General features: G+C 48.1%; 1 protein-coding gene across 1 annotated transcript in view; it reads left to right on the top strand.

Annotated features, from left to right (window-relative positions):
• TDG (thymine DNA glycosylase) overlaps window positions 1-22,122 on the top strand; it is a 208,219-nt gene that overhangs the window by 99,900 nt on the left and 86,197 nt on the right. Inside the window, exons 4-7 of the mRNA XM_069228997.1 lie at window positions 18,191-18,260; window positions 19,490-19,625; window positions 19,712-19,794; window positions 19,875-19,969. Coding sequence (XP_069085098.1) covers window positions 18,191-18,260; window positions 19,490-19,625; window positions 19,712-19,794; window positions 19,875-19,969 — 384 coding nt within the window. The remainder of the gene's footprint in view (window positions 1-18,190; window positions 18,261-19,489; window positions 19,626-19,711; window positions 19,795-19,874; window positions 19,970-22,122) is intronic.

Genomic DNA, 22,122 nt, shown 5'->3' on the forward strand with positions numbered 1-22,122 from the left:
TTTGCACCTTGCACCCAGCTGCACCTGCGCCGCTGAGGATGTGTATTTGGTGCAAACCTGTGCAGCTCCCCCCCCCCCCCCAATCCACTCCACCCTGGCATCAGCGCTCCCCTAAACCACCCAGGTCTACCATCGAAAGGCACAGGTACTTACCTACAAGCAGGCCTGATTTCCAGTGCCCCCAGTCTCTATAGGGGCCCATGTTAAATCTACCTCTACCTTGACCTCAGCACCCGGCCGGCCCTGTGTTGCTGGTGGTGGGTGTTTGAGGTTAACTTAAATCCCAACCTGTGGACATCCTAACACCTGGAGACTGGAACTGTAAGTCTTGTACTTACCTTGAAACATGTGCTAACATTTCTTCCCCCAGAACTGTTTCTGAAAATTGAACTGTCGACTTTTAAAAGAGATAATTGCTATTTTAAAACCTTATAACTTGCCAAATTGAAACAAAGTGGTGTTAATACATATGTTTGATACTTACTTACAAATGTACGTACCTGCATACTGACTCTTGTGATTTTAGACATCAAGTAACAAAATATATTTTTCTTATATAAAAACCATTGGCCTGGAGTTAGTCACTAAGTGTATGCTTCATTTATTGCCTGTGTGTGTACAACAAATGGCTTGCACTACCCTCTGATAAGCCTAACTGCTCAACCACACAACCACAAAAGAGAACATTAGTATTATCTACTTTAGCCTCTGTTAAACCTTTGGGGAACCCCTAGACTCAGTGCACACTAGATCTCATTTTGATATAGTATATACAGAGCCTGCTTCCTACAGTCATCGACCCAAATATTGTAGTATAGCAGATTGAATAAAGGTTTAGCCGAGGATTGCAGGTTTAGGGCTAAGTCTGGCCACTGCAAAGGAAGTTTTAAAGATGTTTTTGAGGGGTAGTAGATAATAGCACAAAAATTAATTTGTGATTTATTTTAAGAAGAACTTCCATTGAATACCATTGAGGTTTTATTCACAAGTTACTGTTTCTTTTTAATAAAGATGTTTTATTGTTTTCCAAAAAGATATTTACATGAACACTGCCAAGCCAAGTGATACACATTATTGCATAGCGCCCTACTGTGCACATAAAACTTACTTCGGATTGAATAGGATCACTTGAGATGGGTAAAACAATACAAAAGAAACAAACCCAGGGGAAAAGGTGTGAGAGTTGAATAAAGGGAAAAGAGTGAAAAGAATGTCTCCTGTCCACGGGTGATTTGTGATGTGGGTTGTAAATTGTGGGGGCATTTTGGCGCCCTGCGGCCAGTTTCGATCATGAGTTTACCCTCTGTTAATCGAACCCACTCAGCTGTGCGGGGTAGGGCTCCTCTGGATCCAGAACGAGATTGAACAGGGGGTCCGGGTCCGCAAGTATTTGGATCCGTCAATGGATTTGGCTTTTCAAATGTAAGTGTAAATTGGGATCCCATGCAACCTAGTATTCTCCTAAGGCCTCCCAACCTCCCCAAATCTTATTGTATTTGCCCGGGCACCCCCTGGCCTCGTACACCACTCTCTCTTGTTATGCACACCAGTCCATCCCCCGTTTCCATTTATTTAGGGACGGGGCTCCCTCTGTCATCCATTTGGTCATGATATCTCTTTTGGCAACAAAACATGCTATTCCCACGAAGGATCTCTTCATTCTTCACAAATCTGTGTCTCCCGCCACCCCCAGTAGGAACAAGAGCGGTTCGGGGATAGGTCTGTTTGCAGGGCCCCAGAGATTTGTGCAGCAATCTCTTTCCAGTAATCCTCTATGACCGGGCATAACCATATCATGTGGTAGAAATCCGCTCCTGGCTGGGAGCACCTGGGGCAAGCAGCCGTGGAGCGGAGGCCCGCCTCGCATAGTCTCTTGGGTGTCATGTATACGGCGTGTAAAAAGTAGGATTGTACCAAATGGAGCCTGGAGGATATAGTTAGGGTACCAGGGGCTGCCAAGGCATCATTCCAGTCCCCTTCCTCCATTCTACCCACCCCTCCCACTTGTTGCGAAGTCTGGTCATTGGACTAAGGGTGTTGGAGATCAGTGAGCGGTATATTTGTGAGATTCCTCCCTTGCCCAGGTTGCCCATTAGTACTTTTGCCTCCATTGGTGAATGGTCTGGTGTGGGCGTGTCAGTACGCATCTGTGTCATTAGAGCATGACGGATCTGTAGGTATCTATAGAACTGCGACCTGTTCATGGAGAAGGTGCTCTGGAGGCCCTCAAAGGATTTCATGTGTGAACCCTCCCAGACATCTCCGAGTGTGGAGATTCCGATTTCGTCCCATTTCTGGAATCCCTGCAGTTTCTTGACCCCAGTCAGGAGATTACTGTGCCTTAATGGGGTTTGACCGGTGATTCGTTTCCACCAACCGGTAATCCTCTGGGCCTCTCTCCATCCCAGGAGCGCCACCCTGCTCACCTCCGGGGTGGAGTTGGGAATTGGACATCCATAAAGGGCGTCAAATACTCCAGCATAGGCCGGATCGGACCAGCCTCCACTAATCCAGTCGTTCACCACAATAAGTTGCGTCTCAAGGTGGCAGTAGTATAAGATTGACATTGCAAGACCCCCATCGCACAAGCCGCGTTGGCATGTAACGAGTGCCAGCCGCGGGCAGGCATTTTTCCATAAAAATTGGCGGATCATTGAATCCAGGTTTTTAAACCATTTCTTGGGGATTTGGAATGGGAAATTCTGCAGCAGATCGAGAAATTTGGGGAGGACCATCATTTTGAAGAGAGCACACTCGCCCAAGTAAGTTAATGGGCAGGGTTTGCCAACGCAGAAGGTTTGTCTTAGCTTTAGCTACGAGGGGTGCCACATTGAGTTCCCACGCTAACTCTGGTACAAGGGAGACGGAGAGCCCCAGGTATTTAAAACTTTTTCGCCGAATGGGGATGGTTTGCTGCCAATCAATACAATCCCTTGCCGGGTGTAACGGAACAAGTAGGGACTTACGGTGGTTCAAAGTGAGGCCGGATGCCTCCGGGAAAAGATCAAGTATCTGCAGAATACGCGGGGCGCTCGTGGCTGGGTTCGCGACATATACGAGAACGTCATCTGCGTAGAGTGCCACGCGGTCTTCTGAGCCAGAGGGCCATGACCATCCCTCGATCAGAGGGTCATCTCTGAGCAGTTTGGCGAGTGGTTCTATCACTAGCGCGAAAAGGAGTGGGGATAGGGGGCAACCCTGGCGCGTGCTTCTTCTTATGTGAAAAGGGTCCGACACTGTTCCATTCACCTGTACTCTGGCCGTCTGTTGTGAGTACAAGAGTTTCACGAGTCTCCTAAATCTGGGGCCAATCCCGTTGCCCTTCAGGACCTGATGTAGGTATGACCAATCCACTGTGTCAAACGCCTTCTCGAAATCGAGGAGGAGAAGAGCTTTCGATGAGTCGGCTAGGGTATCACGGTGCGCCAGGTGCAGGCGTCTAATGCAGTGCCTGGTGCTACTGGTTGGCATAAAGCCGCATTGGTCCGGGTGGATCAGTGCTGAGAGGGCAGGTTTTAGCCTTGCTGCGAGGATCGAAGAGAGTATCTTAACTTCAACGTTTAAAAGGGAGATAGGGCGATAGTCCGCACAGTTCCGCGATGGTGGCTGGGTTTTAGGAATCACAGTAATTGTGGCTTGGTCGATACCTAGAGGAAAATGGCCCCTGTTCTCGGCCTCCTCATACATGTTAAGGAGGTGTTGCCCTACTGTGTCACTGCAGCTTTTATATAACTCTACTGGTAAGCCGTCTGGGCTGGGGGTCTTACCCGAAGCTAGTGCGATTATTGCGGTTGTCACTTCCTTCAGGGTTAGTGGCTCGTCGAGCGCATCCTTGACTGTGGGTGACACCTTGGGAAGTGTAATTTCGTCGAGGAGGGGGGAGTCCCTCTCTGTTTGTGTCCGTGGGTGCTCTTTGTACAGGTGTGCGTAGTAAACTGCAAAGCTCTGTGCAATGTCCCTAGGGGCTCTGGAGAGCCCTCTGGACCCGTCTGAGATCTCAGGTATAATTCTATTAGCCATAGGACGTGTGGCCAGCCAGTGCAGGAGTTTCCCACTTTTGCCCCCCCCACCCATATACTCGGGCGGTGGAGGCCCTCCACATGAGCTTGGCTGATTCTAGGGTGAGGGCCTTGACCTCTTCGCGCATTTTCAGGAGCTGGCGAAGGCCTTGGGCCGAAGGAGAGGCCAGATGCCTGCATTCGTGGTGTAGTGTCCGCGATTCTAGCTCGGCTATTTGGGAGATACGAGCTTGTTCCCTCACTCGGATGAGGTGTTTGGCGTGGCCTCTAACTGTTGCCTTGCATGCTGCCCAGACCGTGCTCGGCGACTGCACTGAGCCTACATTATCTTCAAAGTACTGTATCAATCGGGTTCTCACTGCCTCTTTATAATCCTCCTCCTGTAGGTACCAAGCATTCAGCCTCCAAGTGGGCCTGTTAGTCGGGTCGGCATTGCCTAGGCGCGCCTGTACAGGTGCATGATCGGACACCCCTGTGTGGAAGGATGTCTGCTCCTGTAACTTTAACTATGTCTAGCGCTGGGGCGAATAGGAGGTCTATTCTGGCATGTGACCCATGTGCCGCTGATGTGTGTGTGTGTGTATTGCCTAGTGTTGGGGTGCCAGGTTCGCCATATGTCACACAAACCGAGACTATCCGCCCAGTCTCTGAGCGTCGATGCTCTGGACGAGCGGCCGGCCGTTTTGTTTCCTGATACATCTAGCTCAGGGTGTAATACTGCATTGAAGTCCCCTCCTATTAATGTGGTACCGTGGGAGAGAGGTCAGCTATAATCTGTTTGAGGGAGGCCAGAAAGGTCTCCAATCCCACCGGAGGGGCGTATACACTTAACTAGGTTTATGGGTCTCCCATGTATCAGCCCAGCCACCATTATGTATCTACCCTGTGTGTCGGCACGTGTGGCTGTTATTGTGATTGGCAGAGAGTGGTGAAGCAGTATAGCCACACCCCTGGAGCCTCTAGAGAAGCCCGCATGATGGACCCTGTCGTATCCCCCTCTGGCGAGCATGGGTCATTTGGTCCCGAGGAGATACGTCTCTTGTAGCATAATCGCAGCGGGGGCATGCCTGCACAGGGTACTATATATCGCTGATCTTTTAATTTTGTCCATCAGGCCGTTTAAATTCCAGGACAGAATTTTAATCATTGGATGCGCCATATGAGTGGGGCTAAGTGTGGGAGCTGGGCCTTGCCAAAGGGGTGCCTCTCCAGGTGTTTTGCAGCGTGGGACAGGAAAGAAGAGGAAAGGAAGGAGAAAGGAAAAAAAGGAACTCTCACTGGTCAAGAAACCTAAGCGTACATTAATTTGTAACTGTGGTGTAAACATAACTCCTCCCAACTCCCCCCACCCCATACTTCCACCCAAGAAGCATCTGTCACCCTAACACCCATTCTAACCAGTTTTATCTACTAAACCTGGTGTTAGTGTGGAGTGATGGACCCCTCCTGAAACACTGATCTCTTGCAATGTTTGTTTAGAAGGTTAGCCTAAGTGCCCCTTTCAGGCATCAGAACTTAGTCTTGCAGCAAATATTCAGTATATACTCGGTGAGCCCCCGTCAAGCGCCCCTCCAGCAGGGCCCCGCCGTCTGGCTCAAACCAAATAAGTACCTCAGCCCAGCGCCTAGGACAGGCCCGGGTCGTCGCCGCTAGGCCCCTGGCTAGTGTCTCTCTTTTCCGGTGTGATTCCCGTCGCTGCCTCTGTGTTCGACTCTGGTGTGACCTCCCGATCTTCACTCATCCGGGTCGCAGGTTCTGTTCTGCCTCGGCCTGCACGTCTTCGGCTTCTCTTCCTCTCCCTCCGGGGGAGCGAATGGTCCCCGGCCGAGGCTTCCGCCTGCTCCTTAGGCTCCCTGCTAGGCCTCGGAGCCTCTTCCATCAGCCATGTCCATGCCTCCTCCGGTGAGTCGAAGAAGTGAGCTTTTCCGTTTAGGATGACCTTCAAGCGTGCGGGGAACAACAGCATGTAAGAGAGCTGCATGGCTCTTAGCTTCTGCTTGACCCGCTCGTAGGACCGGCGTCTGTTCTGTACCTCGCGGGTGTAATCCGGGAACACCAGGATTTTGTGATTGTCCCATAGGAGATCAGTCACTTGTCTGGCTTCTACGAGGACTCTGTCGCGGTCTCTAAAGTTAATAAAACGAGCTATCATCGGCCGACGCGGGCCCCCGGGGGGTGGCCGGGGGGCCAGCGACCTGTGCGCCCTTTCAATCGAGAACCACGGCGATAGCGACTGGTCTGGCACCAAGGATTTGGTCCAGCTCTCCAAGAACTCGACTGCTTTGTTCTCTTCCACTCCCTCCGGAAATCCCACAAAGCGCAGGTTGTTCCTCCTGGAGCGATTTTCAGCGTCCTCGGCCCTTCGATGGAGTTCGCCAGTTCGGGATTGCAGTTGGCCCTCTTTAATTTTAAGTTCAGCAAGGTCGTCTTATGTCTGTGAGACCCTAGTTTTAACCTCTGTTATGCGGCCTACAGCATTCCTGAGGTCTTGCCTAATGAGGCCCATGTCCACACGGACCTCTCCTATCTTGGACTCCACTGCCAGTTGTGAGGACTGAATAGCCATTAGGATTGCGTTTACTCCGTCCGGTGTGGAGGTTCCTGATAGCGTCATGGTCTCCCCATGGGGGGGCGCCGGGACGGTATACTGTTCAATTTTCTGCTGCGAGGCCGGGGGTTGCCTGGTGGCCCTGTCCTTTCCCATTTTGTCTCTAGCTCTCTCCCGGTCTGGGGGCAAGTCACTCGGGGGGTATCGGAGATCTCGCTGCCGGAGGAAGACGGAGAGATGGACCCCGCTTCGGCCCGCCTCCAGCACGTGTCGCCCCGTGCGAAGTCCGCGGCCCACCTCACCTTGGCGTCGGCAAGGTCGATGTGTTAGTATCAGGGTACCCGCTCAGTGCCCCCTTCGCGGCTGTAACAGGATTCTCGCTAGAGTCGGTAGGATCCCGGCTCCAACCCAGGTTCTTCAGATATCCATTCCCTACTAGATAGGGAGTTCATTCCTCAGGTCCCGGACCTCTCTCTCTGATGGCCCTCGTGGGCAGGCCTCACTTCTCCAGGCGTCTCCCCCGCTGGACCAGGGATGTCTTTAATGTCCTCAAGGGGACCGGCCGCTCACCCTCCACAGGGGCAAGGGCCCCATCAGCAGCCCATGACATGTATAGCACTCGTGGCGGGTCCGCTCACCAACCTCCCGAAGGCAAGGGAGCCCAGGATCCTCTCTCATCCGTGGCCCCAGGCCCGGGCCCGCAGAGTATTCCTCGCCGTCCCGGGGGCAGCCCGTGCCAGGGGCCCGCCTCAGCCGCGGGGCCCAAACTTGGGTCCAGCGGCCCTCCGCTCCCCCGGGCCCAGTCGCCGACGAGACTCACCAGCGGCTGGCAGCGCCCGGCTCCGCTCCTCCGGTCCCTCGCTTGGGTGCGGCGTGGCGTCCCGTAGCCGGCGCCCCTACGCGCGGGGCCCGGAGCACCGCACTCGCCCCCGACAGCCCCAGGCTCCGGCCACTGCTCGGCTCCCCGTCCTGCGGGCCGCCTCGAGTCGCGCCGACTCCGCTCCTCTCCCGTCTCCGGGCCCGACCCTCTCCAGGGCACCTTCCAGTGTCGGATTTCCTCCGCTTTTTCAACCTCAGGTCCCGCGGCACCCAAGGACCCACAAGGGGTCTCTTAGGTTTTCGCTACGGTGCGGCACGGCTTGGCCTTCCGGGCGGATGACGGAGGGGTCCAGAGCACTCTTAGAGTGCGACCGCCATCTTGACGCCCTTGGCCACGCCCCCACAAGTTACTGTTAACGGAAATTTATGTTGTCCCACCACTGCCCTGTGAACTACAGATTGTTAGACCAATGTTGAAGCCTGTTGAGTTGACATTGCTGAGAGTTGGTTTCAGAGACTCAGTAAGTAAGGCTACTGCAAAGTCGGGATCATTAGAACATCTTCATGGTGTGATTGGCTTTAGAAACATCTTAATTTGCCAATTTTTGTACTAAGATCATTGCTAAAGGTTGATGGTCTGAGGGCCTTCAGTGTAGTAGGAAGTATGTAGGTAAGGTTGATGGTCAGGGCAAATCATTTAAGCGGGAGGTCTTGGGGGAAGAATGTACAGTGCTGCACTGCTTGGCAGGTGGTGTCATAACCACAGTGGAGTTGGTAGCGAAGTGTAAGATTTGTTTTTGTTTTGTTACTTTCTTTAGTGAACTGGTAGAGGAGGCTTGTAGGAGTCTTTTGTGGGTCTAGGAGCGAGGGAAGAGTGAAGAAGAGGAACTAGAGTTTGTTGGCATCCAGACCAACATGGACAATGAAACACGGGGCTGCAGGTCTGGGATGTTTTGAAAGTTTGTCTTTCCTGATAGACAGGAAACTGGCTTCAAATGACAGCACTGTGCTGTTTGACTTGGATGCTGGTGAGATTGATTGGGCACCGTAAAGAACACTAAAACTGCTTAAAATCCTATAGAGCTAGGCTTGGTGTAAGGAGGAGAACAAAGCCCCCACCCAAAAAAAAGACTTTTAGGAACAAAAGTAATGAATACGTTATTTTGTGATTTTTCACATGTAGCAGTTTAGTAGGAAGTGACAGTTGGAATCCCAGGATTCAACCTAGCGATCTCAACATTGAGCCTTTTCCTTGTACTTTTAAAACTGGTCCTAACTACATTGAACTCCCACAACTTTGAGAATTACTTGTGGTGTTGCTTGAGAATTGTTGGTCGCGCCTGTGTTTTTGATGAATGCAGTGCCTTTAGATAAGTGTATGGCTTATTTAGGAACAATTTAGGAGTTACTGGACCTGAGTAGGTGCGTGACCGGGCATGCCTGCTGACTGAATGTGTGATGATAAGGCTCCTTGCCTGTAATCTCCGATGGTGCTTATTAAAAATCCCCTTTTTAACTAAAATACTGGAAAATTCCCGTCCAACGCAACATTACCCAGAATTTGGTAACAAATGGTAATGCATGTAGAGTGTTGCATGTGTTTGAATGGAACTTTTATGGCTCCCCGAGGACTAGGTGTCATTGTATGACATAATAACTAGAAAAGGATGTATGAGAGTTTGTTTTAGAATGTTGGAGTTCACAGGTACACGCAGAGAAATAAAGACGTGTGATTTACAACTCTGTGTCGACCTAGTCATACTGCGGGTACCAGGCCTAGCAACGAGATAGGAGATAAGTAACCCGAAGAAGAAAGTGCTCTCCTGGAAAGTTTGTCATGGTCCAAGCAAACTGCTTGTGTGTGCCACATGTGCTTCACAGACAAATCTATGCATTGTTGCTCAAGAAACTACATCCAAGATATCCAAAAAGGTCAGTGCTGCCAGGCAAAATAAAGGTATAGAGTGTATGGAGTGGTAGCACTAAAGGTGGACCCCACAGGTGTAAAACAATACAAACTGAAGTATACAAAGAATAAAGTAAAGGACATACTGAGCCCGCTAAAGAGAGCTGCTGCATCACAGCCGAAGCAGGGCCCAAGAAGTGGATGAAGCCCATCAAGGATGACCCCGAGGCTGGGCCATCGCAGTGCCACAGCACAAATGGAACAGATTCTGATTTCCAGTTAGAGAGGAGAGGAAAAGCACTACTCTCATCAGCAGTGGGTACCACACTGGTTTGCAATGCTGCTGCCTTCCTTAAACCATCTACACCAATCGACACTGCCAAAATACAAAATATTAATATTAGATGGACTGCATGGATAGAGAGTCATTTGAAGATTTTATTGATGCACTTGAAGAGACTGATAGAAAGATTATCAAATATGTAAACAATCTTGCTGTTGATGGTGTGAAGGAAGACATAAAGAAATGCAGAGAACTGACGAAGAACTAACATACCTTCAAGTTAAGAATGTGTTGAATCTCAAATTCAATTCAGTACCAAACGTTGATCATGAACGATATGTCTTCAGTCAGGAACATCAGAGTGTTGGCAGAACCATAGATGAAATCGTAGAAAGACTTGACACACTCATCAAGACTGTAAGTTCAATGAGTTTAATGATGAAGAAGCCATGCAGCTTAGTGATCGATGGATGCTTGTCCGATTCACTCAGAAGACGAATGCTGAGAGAAACGCTTAGTCTGGAGCGAGTGGTGATGGCTGCCAGAGCTGAGGAATGTGCTGAGAGACAAGCTGCCAACGTGGAGGCCGGAGGTGCTCCGAGCGAGACAGTCATGAGAGTGAAAAGTAATTTGAAACAAAAGAGTGACAAACACAAAGTGATGTCCACATGCAAAAAGAAGTTGTGTTTCAAATGTGGATTTGCGTTTCCACACGAGGGAAAGTGGCCTGTGATTGGTCAAATACGCAAAGACTAGGGTAAAGAGAACCATTTTGTGATGATGTGCAGAGCGAAGGAAAAAGTAAGTGTGTCATGATGTGAAGACATAATAGCCGCCAGAATGTTCCAGAAGCAACGTTTGACACGTGCCCACAAGGCCAACCGGTGACACCAGCTGAGGCAGATAGATACTAATCGAAGTTGATCGCCATCTAAATCGTCATCAGATAGTTCTTTAGCCTCAATAGTAAGTAAAAGTGAAGAAAGTAATTGTGCTATTGCCAATGCTTACCTCCGAGAAACGTGTATATGTTGGACTGGTTGTCTCTGAGGAGAAAAGTCAGTCAAAGAAAAGTTGACGTCAAAATAATAAAATCATACAAACACTGTCCAAAGATTACAATGAAAATAAAAGGATGTTCAGTAACTTTCATAATCGATAGTGGTGCTTTGGTAAATATACTAGAAGAAGAAAAGTACAATGAACTGTCTCCGTTACCGCGGCTCACACCAACGTATACACTTGGGCTGCATCGACACCCATGAAGAGCGAAGGTTCATTCATAGCGACAGTGAAACATAAGAAAACAAAGATTCAAGGACTGATATATGTGCTTCACGGTACAGCAGCAAGTGCCTGTTTGTTCAGTTTCAACACGGCTGCTGACATGGGACTGATTTCAGTGAATTACAACATGAATGCTCATGAGATGGTAAGTCAGTTCTCTTCATTGTTTCATAGTTTGTGAAGTTTAAAAGCTATGAAAGTAAAACTTCATATTTTTGAGGATATCCTTCCTGTTGCTGTTCTGAAATGTGCCAAGTGAACAAAGCAATTGAATGAGAGAGACATCCAGGGCTGCACATTGCAGATATGATTATGCAATTAAATGGTGTCAAGGTATTTTCTTTACTTGATTTGAGTAAAGGTCATCATCAGTTAGAACTAGAAGACTGGCAATATATTACCACATTTGCTACACGTTTGTTTGTTTACATACAAGAGACTTTGTTTTTGTGTGTCATCAGCTGCATGGCTTTTCTAAGACATCATATGACATGTAATACAACCTGTTGTGAATGCATTTAACTATGGCAATGACATATTCGTTTTCGGGCTACACAAAAGAACCACGATAGAGCCTTCACTCAAGCATATTCATTGATGCAGGTGTGACTTGATGCAACTAGTGTAAATTCAATAAAACAAAACTGAAATTATTTGGCCATATGTTTCCTGATGGGGGCATGACGCCTGATCCTTGGTTGTGATATGGGCTTGTGAACATTTCCATGTCTTCCTGTACGGAAAATCTTTTACACTAGTGACTGATCATCAAGCCTTGCTGACTATTTTTGTCAATCCAAAGGCCAAGGTGCCTCCTCTAATTGAAAGATGAGGACTACGATTGCAAGAGTACGATTATACAATTGTGCATCGATCAGGAAAGGGTCAAAATCCTGCTGACTACTTTTCAAGAGTGCCAATTCAAGGTCATAGCACGCCTTCCAAAATGGATGAGGCCTGCGTCAATTTCATTGTCAAGTAAACCCGCTGCTGTATTGTTATCCCAGATCAGATTGTCTCTGCTTTGAGTTATCATATTGACGTGCTAAAGTTAAAAGACATAATCAAACATCGGTCATGGAATGAAGATGATCGACCACTACGTAATGATGGCGAATATCATGAGTACAAGAATGGCAAAGATGAATTCTTCATAACTCAGGAAACCGATATTCTGCGAAGATAGAGAATCCTGATTCCAGACAGTTTATGACAAAAAGTGATTGAAGTGGCTCACGAAGGACATCGTGGTATTGTTACTACAAACAGAGCTCTTCAAGACTACAATTGATATCCATACCTAGATGAAAGATTTGAAAAGGAGCTCAAAGCCTGTCATATACGCAGTTGCCTTTCAACTAAAGTCGTTGAACATAAGCCTTAGAATTTCCGCCAAGAATCAGACTGGATCTGGAATTTTTCTTCAAGAAGTACCCTTGCGTGCCGTCAAGTGGTGTCAGTCAACTCTGCGTCTGTCATTGGCGTCGTGGTCGCACTGATGACGTTGAGGTCGTAGCATGGTGACATCAGTTCTTTTCTTTCCATGCCGCATGCTGATTCAGAGAGAGCTACCCTGATCGTTTTTTTTTTTTTTACCAATTTCAATACTTTTGTCGTGTTTTTTTGGTGACTTTTGGTGCATCAAGGGATGTCCCCGAAGACCGGGTTCAAACCAGACGAGCACTGTCACCGCACGATCTTGGTGATTGATCCGAGATGGGTCTGCTTATGGTGTTAGGAGCGCAACAACGACCCAAAGTCGTGTTCTGAGTTCCGGGCCATGCACCTGAAGGCTTTGAGGGATCAGTCCATAAAGCTCATGCCTGCCCAGCGTTGGACTCCGCACCGCTCACGGTCTCGCTTGAGAGGAAGGTCTTGAGACTGCTCGCAGAGTCACCACCTCTCGTCTTCCTCGAAGTCTTTGGGTCACTCGGGTAAGAAGAAAAAGAAGTTGAAGAAGGCTAGATGTTCTTCAACTTCAGCCCGACGCTCGGCCAATACGACATGGGACGAGCATCAACATTCAAGGCCTCTGTACGTGGAGCATACTCCAGGGTCCACTCCGCGCCTCCCAGAGTTTCTGGGAGCTGGAGCAACCCCTGCCCAACTATCAAAGAGTTCTTTGAGGCCATGAGTCTCATATTTGGGCAGTCCAACCCCCCCTGCAGCGCTGTTGGGGCCTGGCGGTTTGGATGGGGATCCTTCAGGTTCCACACTGGCAGCTTCTGCCTCCTGGGGCTCCCCCGGATCTGCTGTCGGATCCGTGCCGACACCAGTCGCACCATTGCAACCTTCCCCAGTGCCGGCTTAAGTCATCCATGCTCACGATGTTGGTTGGGCCCACGATTGACATCGACCCAATCCAAATCCCCGACGACCTGGAGCCAGAACGGCATCGGCCGGCACCGCTTCCGACTTTGATGGGGCCTACTCATCCAGGTCAGATTCGGACCTTTTTTTGTTATGGGTACGAATAGGAGGAGGGATTGGAGGGGTCACTGGACCTTTATGAATACCAGCTAGATGACCCTAATGGACTGGTCACAGGAATTGGGTGATTTAAGTGGTCTAGGTACTTCTCTAGATGCTGGCATTCTTTCTCCTCCTACCGTGGCTACGACAGAGGGAGCCTCCTACTCAGTGGTGGTCAGTAGGGTGGCTGAGGTCCTTGGCCTCGCACTGCCCTCTGTAGCGGTCAGGAATAACCTCCTGATTGAGGTGCTTCAGCCTGGGGCTTTCACTTCGGAGCCTCTACTTCTGTTCAATGAAGCCCTCACCGATTTCTTTCTGGGTACTTGGTCCAGACACAGCACTTGGGCTCCTGTGAACAGGACAATTGCCCGCTGTCATTGGGTAGCCCCGAACTGCCCTAAATTCCTGTCCCAACACCCCACGCCTGAAAGCCTTGTGTTTCAGGCTTGCTCCTTTTCTGGCTCCTTTTCTGGCGTATTTTCTTCTGCTCCCCTGGATCAGGAATCAAAGAAACTGAACCAACTTGGGAAAAATATGTTTTCTTCTTCCAGTCTGGCATTGTGGTCAGTGAACACTGCATGCCTTTTGGGCCGCTATACCCATTCCTTTTAGAATACAGTCGTGTAAGTCTTGCCGCAGATCCCGGAGGAGGCCTGGGCTATCTGATGGGAGAGATGCGGCGAAGGTCACTATTTAATGTGGGCTGGACATGACCGACTCACTGGGTAGATTGGCTGTATCAGCAGTGGCCTTGAGGTGCCTCGCCTGGCTGAGGACATGTGTTTTTTTTGGGTGATGTCCAACAAACCCTTATGCACATGCCCTTCGATGGCACCTGTCTCTTCGGAGAAAAGGCCGACTCGGCGCTTGAGAGGTTCAGTTTCTGGTGACACATGCCAGATGGCATATGCGGGCTCTGCAATGGGACTTGAAGTTCCAGTGGGAACAGCATCAGGGTAATCTCTCCGACATGGTCCAGATCTCGGAGGGGACTGCGAAAGACCTGCAGTAGTGGCTTTCGATTCAGGATTGGGTGGCAGATCTCTCTCCTTTGCCCAACCAGATCTTACAGTAGTGACAGACGTGTCACTTCTGGGATGGGACAGCCACATGGGAGAGGCGAAGATCAGGGGTGTCTGCTCTCCGGCAGAGTCTGGACTCCATTTCAATCTTCTGAAGCTCCGGGCGAAGCATTCCTTTCCTCTCTCAGAGGAAAAGTGGTGCAGGTTTTCACGGACAACACTACCGACATGTGGGACTGCAAAATACAGGGTGGAGTTGGGTCCTGGACCCTTTCTCAAAAGGCTCTGCGCCTCTGGATGTGGCTGGCATATCAGCACATTACCCTGGCGGTTCAACATCTGGCGGGCTCTCTGAACGCCAGAGCAGACCAACTCAGCCGTCGATGCGTAGTGGATTACAAATGGCATCTGCATCTGGAGGCGACACAAGGTCTCTTTCAGCAGTTGGGAGAGCCTTGGTTAGATCTGTTCGCATCGGCAGAGAATTCACAATGTCAGGTGTTGTGCGTGTTGGAGTCTCCAAGGAGGCACTTGCTCTGCGATGCTTTTCATCTCAGTGGAACTCGGGCCTCATTTATGCCTTCCCGTCTATACCACTTCTGTCCAGAGTACTGAAGAAGATCAAGAACGACCGGGCCCAAGTAATTCTTGTGGCTCCGGACTGGGCACGAAGAGTATGGTATCCAGAGGTACTGAGCATGGCCATAGATCCTCCAGTTAGACTGCCGCTTCGGCAGGCTCTTCTGTCGTAGCAACAGGTGGATGGTCCTCCACCTGAACCTGTCCAATCTTTGACTTCATGCATGGCGATTGAGCTGAAGCAGTTGACAGCTTTTGACCTTCCGCCCAAAGTCTGTGGCGACATCTTGGCAGCCAGGTGTCCCGCCACCAAAACAGTATGCGCCTTCCGTTGGCATAAGTTTGAAGCATTGTGTATCAACAAGTCAGTTGATCCCCTCTATGCTCCTCTCTCTGAGGTTCTCTTGTTCATCCTTTCTTTACCCCAGCAGGGCTCTGCTATGGGCACCCTTGAAAGTCACTTGTTGGCTATCTCAGCCGTTCTTAGATTGCCAGACCAACCTTCCCTTTTCAAGTCTCCTACTGTTGGTAGATTCCCTAAGGGACTCACCCATGTGTTTCCTGCCCCTCTGTTTATTATGGCCCAGTGGGACCTCAATTTGGTCCTCACTTACTTAACGTGTGCCCCTTTTCAGCTGTTGCACAATTGTCCCTTGCTGCTCCTTACTCTTAAAACTGATTTTCTTGTTGCATCACCTCTGGTCGCAGAGTGAGTGAGCTTCAAGCTCTTTCTTCCAAACCCCCATTTATGTCTGTTCAATCTGAAAAAGCAGTGCTACGTACAAGGGCCTCCTTCCGTCCTAAGGTTAGTACGCCTCTTCATGTAGGCCAATCCTTCACTTTGCCTACTTCTTACGCACCCCCACATCCTTCTCATGAAGAAGAGAGAATCCAACATCTGGATCCAAAAAGAGCATTGGTGTTCAACCTAATTTGTACTAAAAATGTACAGGTGGACGATCAACTCTTTGTTGGATATGTGGGTGCAAAGAAAGGAAAGGTGGTGCAGAAGCATACCATATCACGCTGGGTTCTACTTTGCATCAAAATGTGCAACGCTTTGATAAAGATGGAACCCCCTGAGGGCTTGAGCTCTCACTCCATCAGAGCAACTGCTGGTATTACAGCGTTAGCACGCAGAGTTCCTGTCCTGGATATCTGCCATGGAGCAACATGGGCATCTCTGCACACATTCACAAAACATTACTGCCTATACAGACAGGTCCGCAGAGACTGGTATTTTGGTTGTTCGGTCCTGCAGGACTTTTTAGTATGATCTTGGTTCACAGCCCACCACAGAGGATGGTATTGCTTGGGTTTCTATTCTAAGGTAAGTAATCTGCAAATAGAAGTCTCTATCAGGTGAACAAGTTACTTACTTTCGGTAAAAGTTTGGTCGATGGTAGAGACACATTCTAATTGCAGATTCCTTACCGACTCACTCATTCTCCCCACTTGCGAACTGATTTCTAGGGACAGGGATTTCCTTTTCAGGATGCTAGCTATGGCGCACAACTTTCATTGTTCCTCATGGCTCCGTGCTTTGGCGTGGAAAGAAACTGATGTCACCACGCCGAGGCTGCACCTATGTGCGACCCTGATGTCATCACGGCGACCACAATGTCAACATGATAACCGTTGGCCTGCAGTGGTACTGCTCGAAGAAAAATCTCTGGATACAGACTGACACCTGGGGGAAATTCTGCGGTAAGAAACCTGCAACTTGAAAATGTCTCTACCAGATAAATCGGTACTGAAGGTAAGTAACCTTTTCATTGCATTGTATAGGGCACACATGATAGAAATGTGTGCTCATAAGATAATGTTTACTATTCTCTTGATAACTTCTTGGTTAGAGCAAGAATCAAACAAAGATGGATTAGAAAGTAGAGCAAAAACTGCAAGTCACCTAGCAGAGTTTTGCCAGGAGACAAAGGAAATGCAGAGAACAGCCACCTGGAGGAGTAGAATGGGGTGGGATGTTTAAAAGGTTGAGGACATCCAGGTGGACAGGATAGATCGACTTAATCATGCACAATTTGTACAGCCATAGCAGCAAGGTAGGAAGATGATTGTGGTTGATCAGAGGGGGACAATGAGATAACGCAGTGGTGAGAAGGGGAACACATACAATGGACGATGGAGACATCAAGCCCTACACCGCAATTATTTATGCTGTACACCCATTTTGTTTCCATATCAGCTCAGTAACAGATTAAAAGTAAGAATTGATGACATCAGGGTAGTCCTCAGTATTGTTTGAGGAGGGGTGTCAAGTCCAGTCAAAGAGTGAGGTCTGGTTTTGCAACCTGTAAACTGTGCGTTAGTATGGTGCTATGCCAAGCAACTCTGATGGTCACTTAATTTGGAAGGATATGACCACTGATGACCAATGTCTGAGAATATGGACTTTTGCATTGGAGAGCACTGTGGCCATTCACCTTTGACACTAGAATTTTAGTTATCATTGGTTGAGTTGTGGAGAATTGCCAGTTTCACAAATCGTTGGTATAGATAGTCGCTTCTGTTGTGTAAAATGCGTCAGACATCCCCACAGTAGTCAGTGGAGAGCAAGACCACAAGACGTGCAGCAGGTCACATCCGGGTGCTTTGCATTTCCAGCAGCTGTCATCCACGTTCCCACAGCTCTTGCATTTTCAGTCATGTAAACTTGAGATACTGGATCATTTGGCTACCTTCATTGTAAACTACAAATACCTTGTATTTAGGGTTGTTACTTTTCTAAATGTATTTCTAAAATGTTTTCTAAGTGTATTACTAATTCAAAATGCCTATAAAAGTATTCTGATTTAGAACGCACTTGTGCAGCCGTTCTTTTATTGAAAGCATCATTAAAACTCCAACCAGGTGCATGTTGTATTTAAAGAAGAGTGGTCTCCGCAAATTTTTCCAGTGCTTTTGTAATCCATGTAGCAGTAAATTGCTTGTTCTCTGAACATGTCCAGCACCAATATCGTAATTATGTTGGGGCATTTCCAATACCAAATGCATACTTAAAGGTCGAAATTCATTGTTTACAACCATTTTAAAATGCTTAATTCCTGCTGCAAATTGATGTCCTGTGAGCCGCCTTGAAAGTAGAGAATAGATTTTATTCGAAGAAATGCAGTGCTATTGAGGTGCCATATGTATGTATTTGAACACGCATGTTCGCTTGCGTTCTGTCCCTTACTGTTCTTGTGTTATTCCTGTTCTAATTTAGTTAATTCTACTAAATGATTTGTTTGGTTGCAGATTGGCATAAACCCTGGGTTGATGGCAGCTTATAAAGGGCATCATTATCCAGGACCAGGGAACCACTTTTGTAAGTTATTTTTCATTTTGTCTGTCTGCTATTTAAAACTAATGGAACATAAAAGTCAACTTATATACACATTTAGTGCTTCTGTAAAGAAATGAAAGTAGTCTTTGCGCAAACTAGTCCATATTCTTCTATACCTTTGCTGGGAAAGTCTTTTGCTCAAAAACACCCCTGTATGTTAATATGTTTAACACCATTGTGGCTTTTTTCTTGATATGTCTAATCCTTGCTTTTTAAACCAACTTTTCCCTGTTGCAGAGAGATCTCTGTGACAGCCCCTCATTTATGCTGTACCTGATGCCTATGTATTGATCAGGGAGCAAGTAGGTTCAGCTTCTGTGCCCTCTATGCAATCACAAGCCATACACAATTGGGAGACCAACGTTTCACAAAAAGGCACACAAATAAAAGTCAAAATCCAACTCTTTAACTGTCCGCAGTGGTAGTGGCCCCAGCTCACCTCATCAATAGCACAGTTGTTAAAAAAAAAAAATCAAAAAAAAAAATCAAATGTGGATGTATCTAAAAAAAAAAAAAAAAGTGACATTTTAACATGAATTTGGAAGAAGAGAGACTGTTCATAGAAGTAAACATTGTGCATAGCTTTCAAGGATGAGGATTGTCAGACGAACGTCTGTGCTTGTTTGGGTGGGCCTGGCACACTTAGAGCGGCCTATTCGCCCAGGTTTCTGATTTTAACTTTTTTGTCTGCAAGAATGTGCTCTGCTGTTGTTTATCTTTTTTGGGCGTCCCATAATTCTGGAGGAAGGGGCAGCGAGAGGGAGCCTAGGGATTAAGAGTGCATTAGCAAATTGTGCTTGCACGTATAATTGATGTGTGTGTTTCATTTTAGTAATCTGCAGCTCAGATGTAGATGAAGATTTCTATGCTCCCATTAAAGCAGTGTTTGAGGTTGTTTGTCGGCAAGATGTTGATCCATAAGTGTCTGAACTATGTGTGACAAATTTCCAAAAGGGCCTCTTTATTTCATTTTTATTGAATTCAGCAATTGTGTATACCTGAAATTCGTTTACCTTTCTGAGAGTGATAACTTCTTGTAATTAGGCGTAAAATGTAACTATCTGACAAGCAAGCATAATGAGTCTCTGGCTGCGGATCATTTTAATAACTGAGTTCTCTTTTGGAGAGAAGAGTTATCTTGCTTGAAGAATTGATTTCAATTTATTAGTTTACTGGGTAGCATTCAAGTAAACAGTCTGGATTCTTCACAGGGAAGTGCCTGTTCTTGTCTGGATTAAGCGACCAACAGTTGACTCACACTGATGATCATACTTTACCAGAGAAGTTTGGAATTGGATTCACAAACATGGTGGAGAGAACGACCCCTGGAAGCAAGGATCTCTCGAGGTAGCTTAAGGCCAGCTCCTTGTAAGAACTCAAATAACATGCCATTTTGCTTGTGTATCCTTAAATTCTCCATTGTCATTTTGCAGCAAAGAGTTTCGGGAAGGAGGAAGAATTCTCCTGCAAAAACTGCAGAAGTATAAACCCAGAATAGCTGTTTTTAACGGAAAATGTGAGTGCCTATCTGTCTTGTCTATACAAAAGTCACCTTCCCCATATGGCTTCTTATAAAAACATTATTCTTTACTGCAGGTATTTATGAAATGTTTAGTAAAGAGGTCTTTGGAATAAAAATAAAACAGTTTGACTTTGGACTCCAGCCGCACAAAGTACCTGACACTGATACCGTAAGTACCGGTTGAAATACATTATTTCACTGCTTTGTAGTTGCACTGCTGTGATTTTGCTGCGGGGGGCATTTGTGGGCAGAGGGAGTGCTGAGGTTAAGCAGGGAGAGTAGAATCATTGACACCTACTTTGAAATTCAGTAAATTCCTGCTTTTAATTTGCGATTCTTTGTCTTTGCAAACACGCTCACATTTTCTGTGATGCCACTCTGGCAATGTACCCCTATCATGTTTTTTTAACATGCTTTTGTATATCTCAGTCATCCTGTATCCATAAGTTCGATGGCATCTGTCGCTGTAGATACACATGGTATGCATGAGCTCGCCATCTGGTGTTGGGTCGGAGTGTTACAAGTTGTTTTTCTTCGAAGAAGTGTTTTCGAGTCACGGGACCGAGTGACTCCACCTTCTGTGCTCATTGCGCATGGGCGTCGACTCCATCTTCGATTGTTTTCTTTCCGCCATCGGGTTCGGACGTGTTCATGTCGCTCCGAGTTTCGGAACGGAAAGATAGCTGAAGACGGAAGATTTTCGACGGTATCGTTGCGATCCGGTTAGAGATAGACACATACGACGACGCGTTGAACATCGAAGCGCTTCGGTGCCCTTCGGGGTAGATTTCGGCACCCCGTCGGGGCCTAGTCGGCCCGACCGCGTGGAGGACAACGCCGATGGATCGGACCCCGTTTCGATTCTGCCCCGAATGCCACAACAAATATCCTTATACGGACCTGCACTCGGTCTGTAATCTGTGCCTGTCACCCGAGCACAGTGAAGAATCCTGCGAGGCCTGTCGGGCGTTCCGGTCCCGAAAAACTCTGCGCGACCGTCGAGCGAGAAGACTGCAGATGGCGTCCACGCCGAAAGAGCGTCGACAGTTCGAGACAGAAGAAGAACAGGAGGAATCCTTTTCCATCCAGGATTCAGACTCCGACGAGCTACACTCTACAAGAACTGTGAGTAAGACGTCGAGATCAAACCTTAAAAAAGGAAAGAAGGCCCAGGGGACGCCACTGCCAACCGGCCATGGCTCCACCCAAATTCTCGGTGACCAACAATCGGCACCGAAAAAGGCCCATTCAGTGTCGAGATCGTCCGACTTCGGTCGAGACACCGGCACGCAGCCTCCTCGGGACCGAGAGAGTGCTAAACAGAAGCATCGACACCGAGAGTTCGGTGTCGACACCGATCGACGCCGAGACAGTGGCGCCGAAGACCATAGAGGCCAAGAATTTTCGGCACAGAAAAAGAGGAAGGTTACCTCGGAGCCGAAAAAACAATCGACAGGGCTTTCGGAGCCGAAAAAAGCGACATCAGACCCTGTTTCTGGCTCCTATACCGAAGAGCATTCTATGTCTTCTCAACTGAAGAAACATAGATTTGAACAAGAACTGCAATCCACTGACGTGGATCACACGCAAAAGCGTATCTTTATTCAGCAGGGGACTGGGAAGATCAGTACCCTTCCACCTGTCAAACGAAAGAGAACGCTTCAGTTTACTCCTCAGCAAGACACAACACAAAAGGTAACACCTCCTCCCTCGCCTCCACCTGTAACTCCGGCTTCGCCAACTTACACCCCGTCACATTCGCCAGCTCACACCGCCATGAGCCACGACGACCAAGATCAGGATGCGTGGGACTTGTACGACGCACCAGTGTCTGATAACAGCCCAGACACATACCCAACTAGGCCATCACCACCGGAAGACAGCACAGCCTACTCACAAGTGGTGGCTAGAGCAGCTCTATTCCATAATGTGGAACTACACTCGGAACAAGTAGAGGATGATTTTTTATTTAACACCCTCTCCTCAACCCACAGCTCCTACCAAAGCCTGCCGATGCTCCCAGGCATGCTACGCCATGCAAAAGACATTTTCAAGGAGCCAGTTAAAAGTAGGGCAGTGACGCCTAGGGTGGACAAAAAGTATAAGGCGCCTCCTACGGACCCTGTCTTCATCACCTCTCAGCTGCCACCAGACTCTGTGGTGGTAGGGGCTGCCAGAAAACGGGCAAACTCACACACTTCTGGGGATGCACCTCCCCCAGATAAAGAAAGTAGGAAGTTCGATGCAGCCGGGAAGAGGGTTGCTGTCCAAGCAGCAAACCAGTGGCGCATCGCAAATTCACAAGCGCTGCTAGCGCGATAC

This window comes from Pleurodeles waltl, chromosome 4_1 (assembly GCF_031143425.1).
Source record: "Pleurodeles waltl isolate 20211129_DDA chromosome 4_1, aPleWal1.hap1.20221129, whole genome shotgun sequence".
Lineage (NCBI taxonomy): Eukaryota > Metazoa > Chordata > Amphibia > Caudata > Salamandridae > Pleurodeles > Pleurodeles waltl.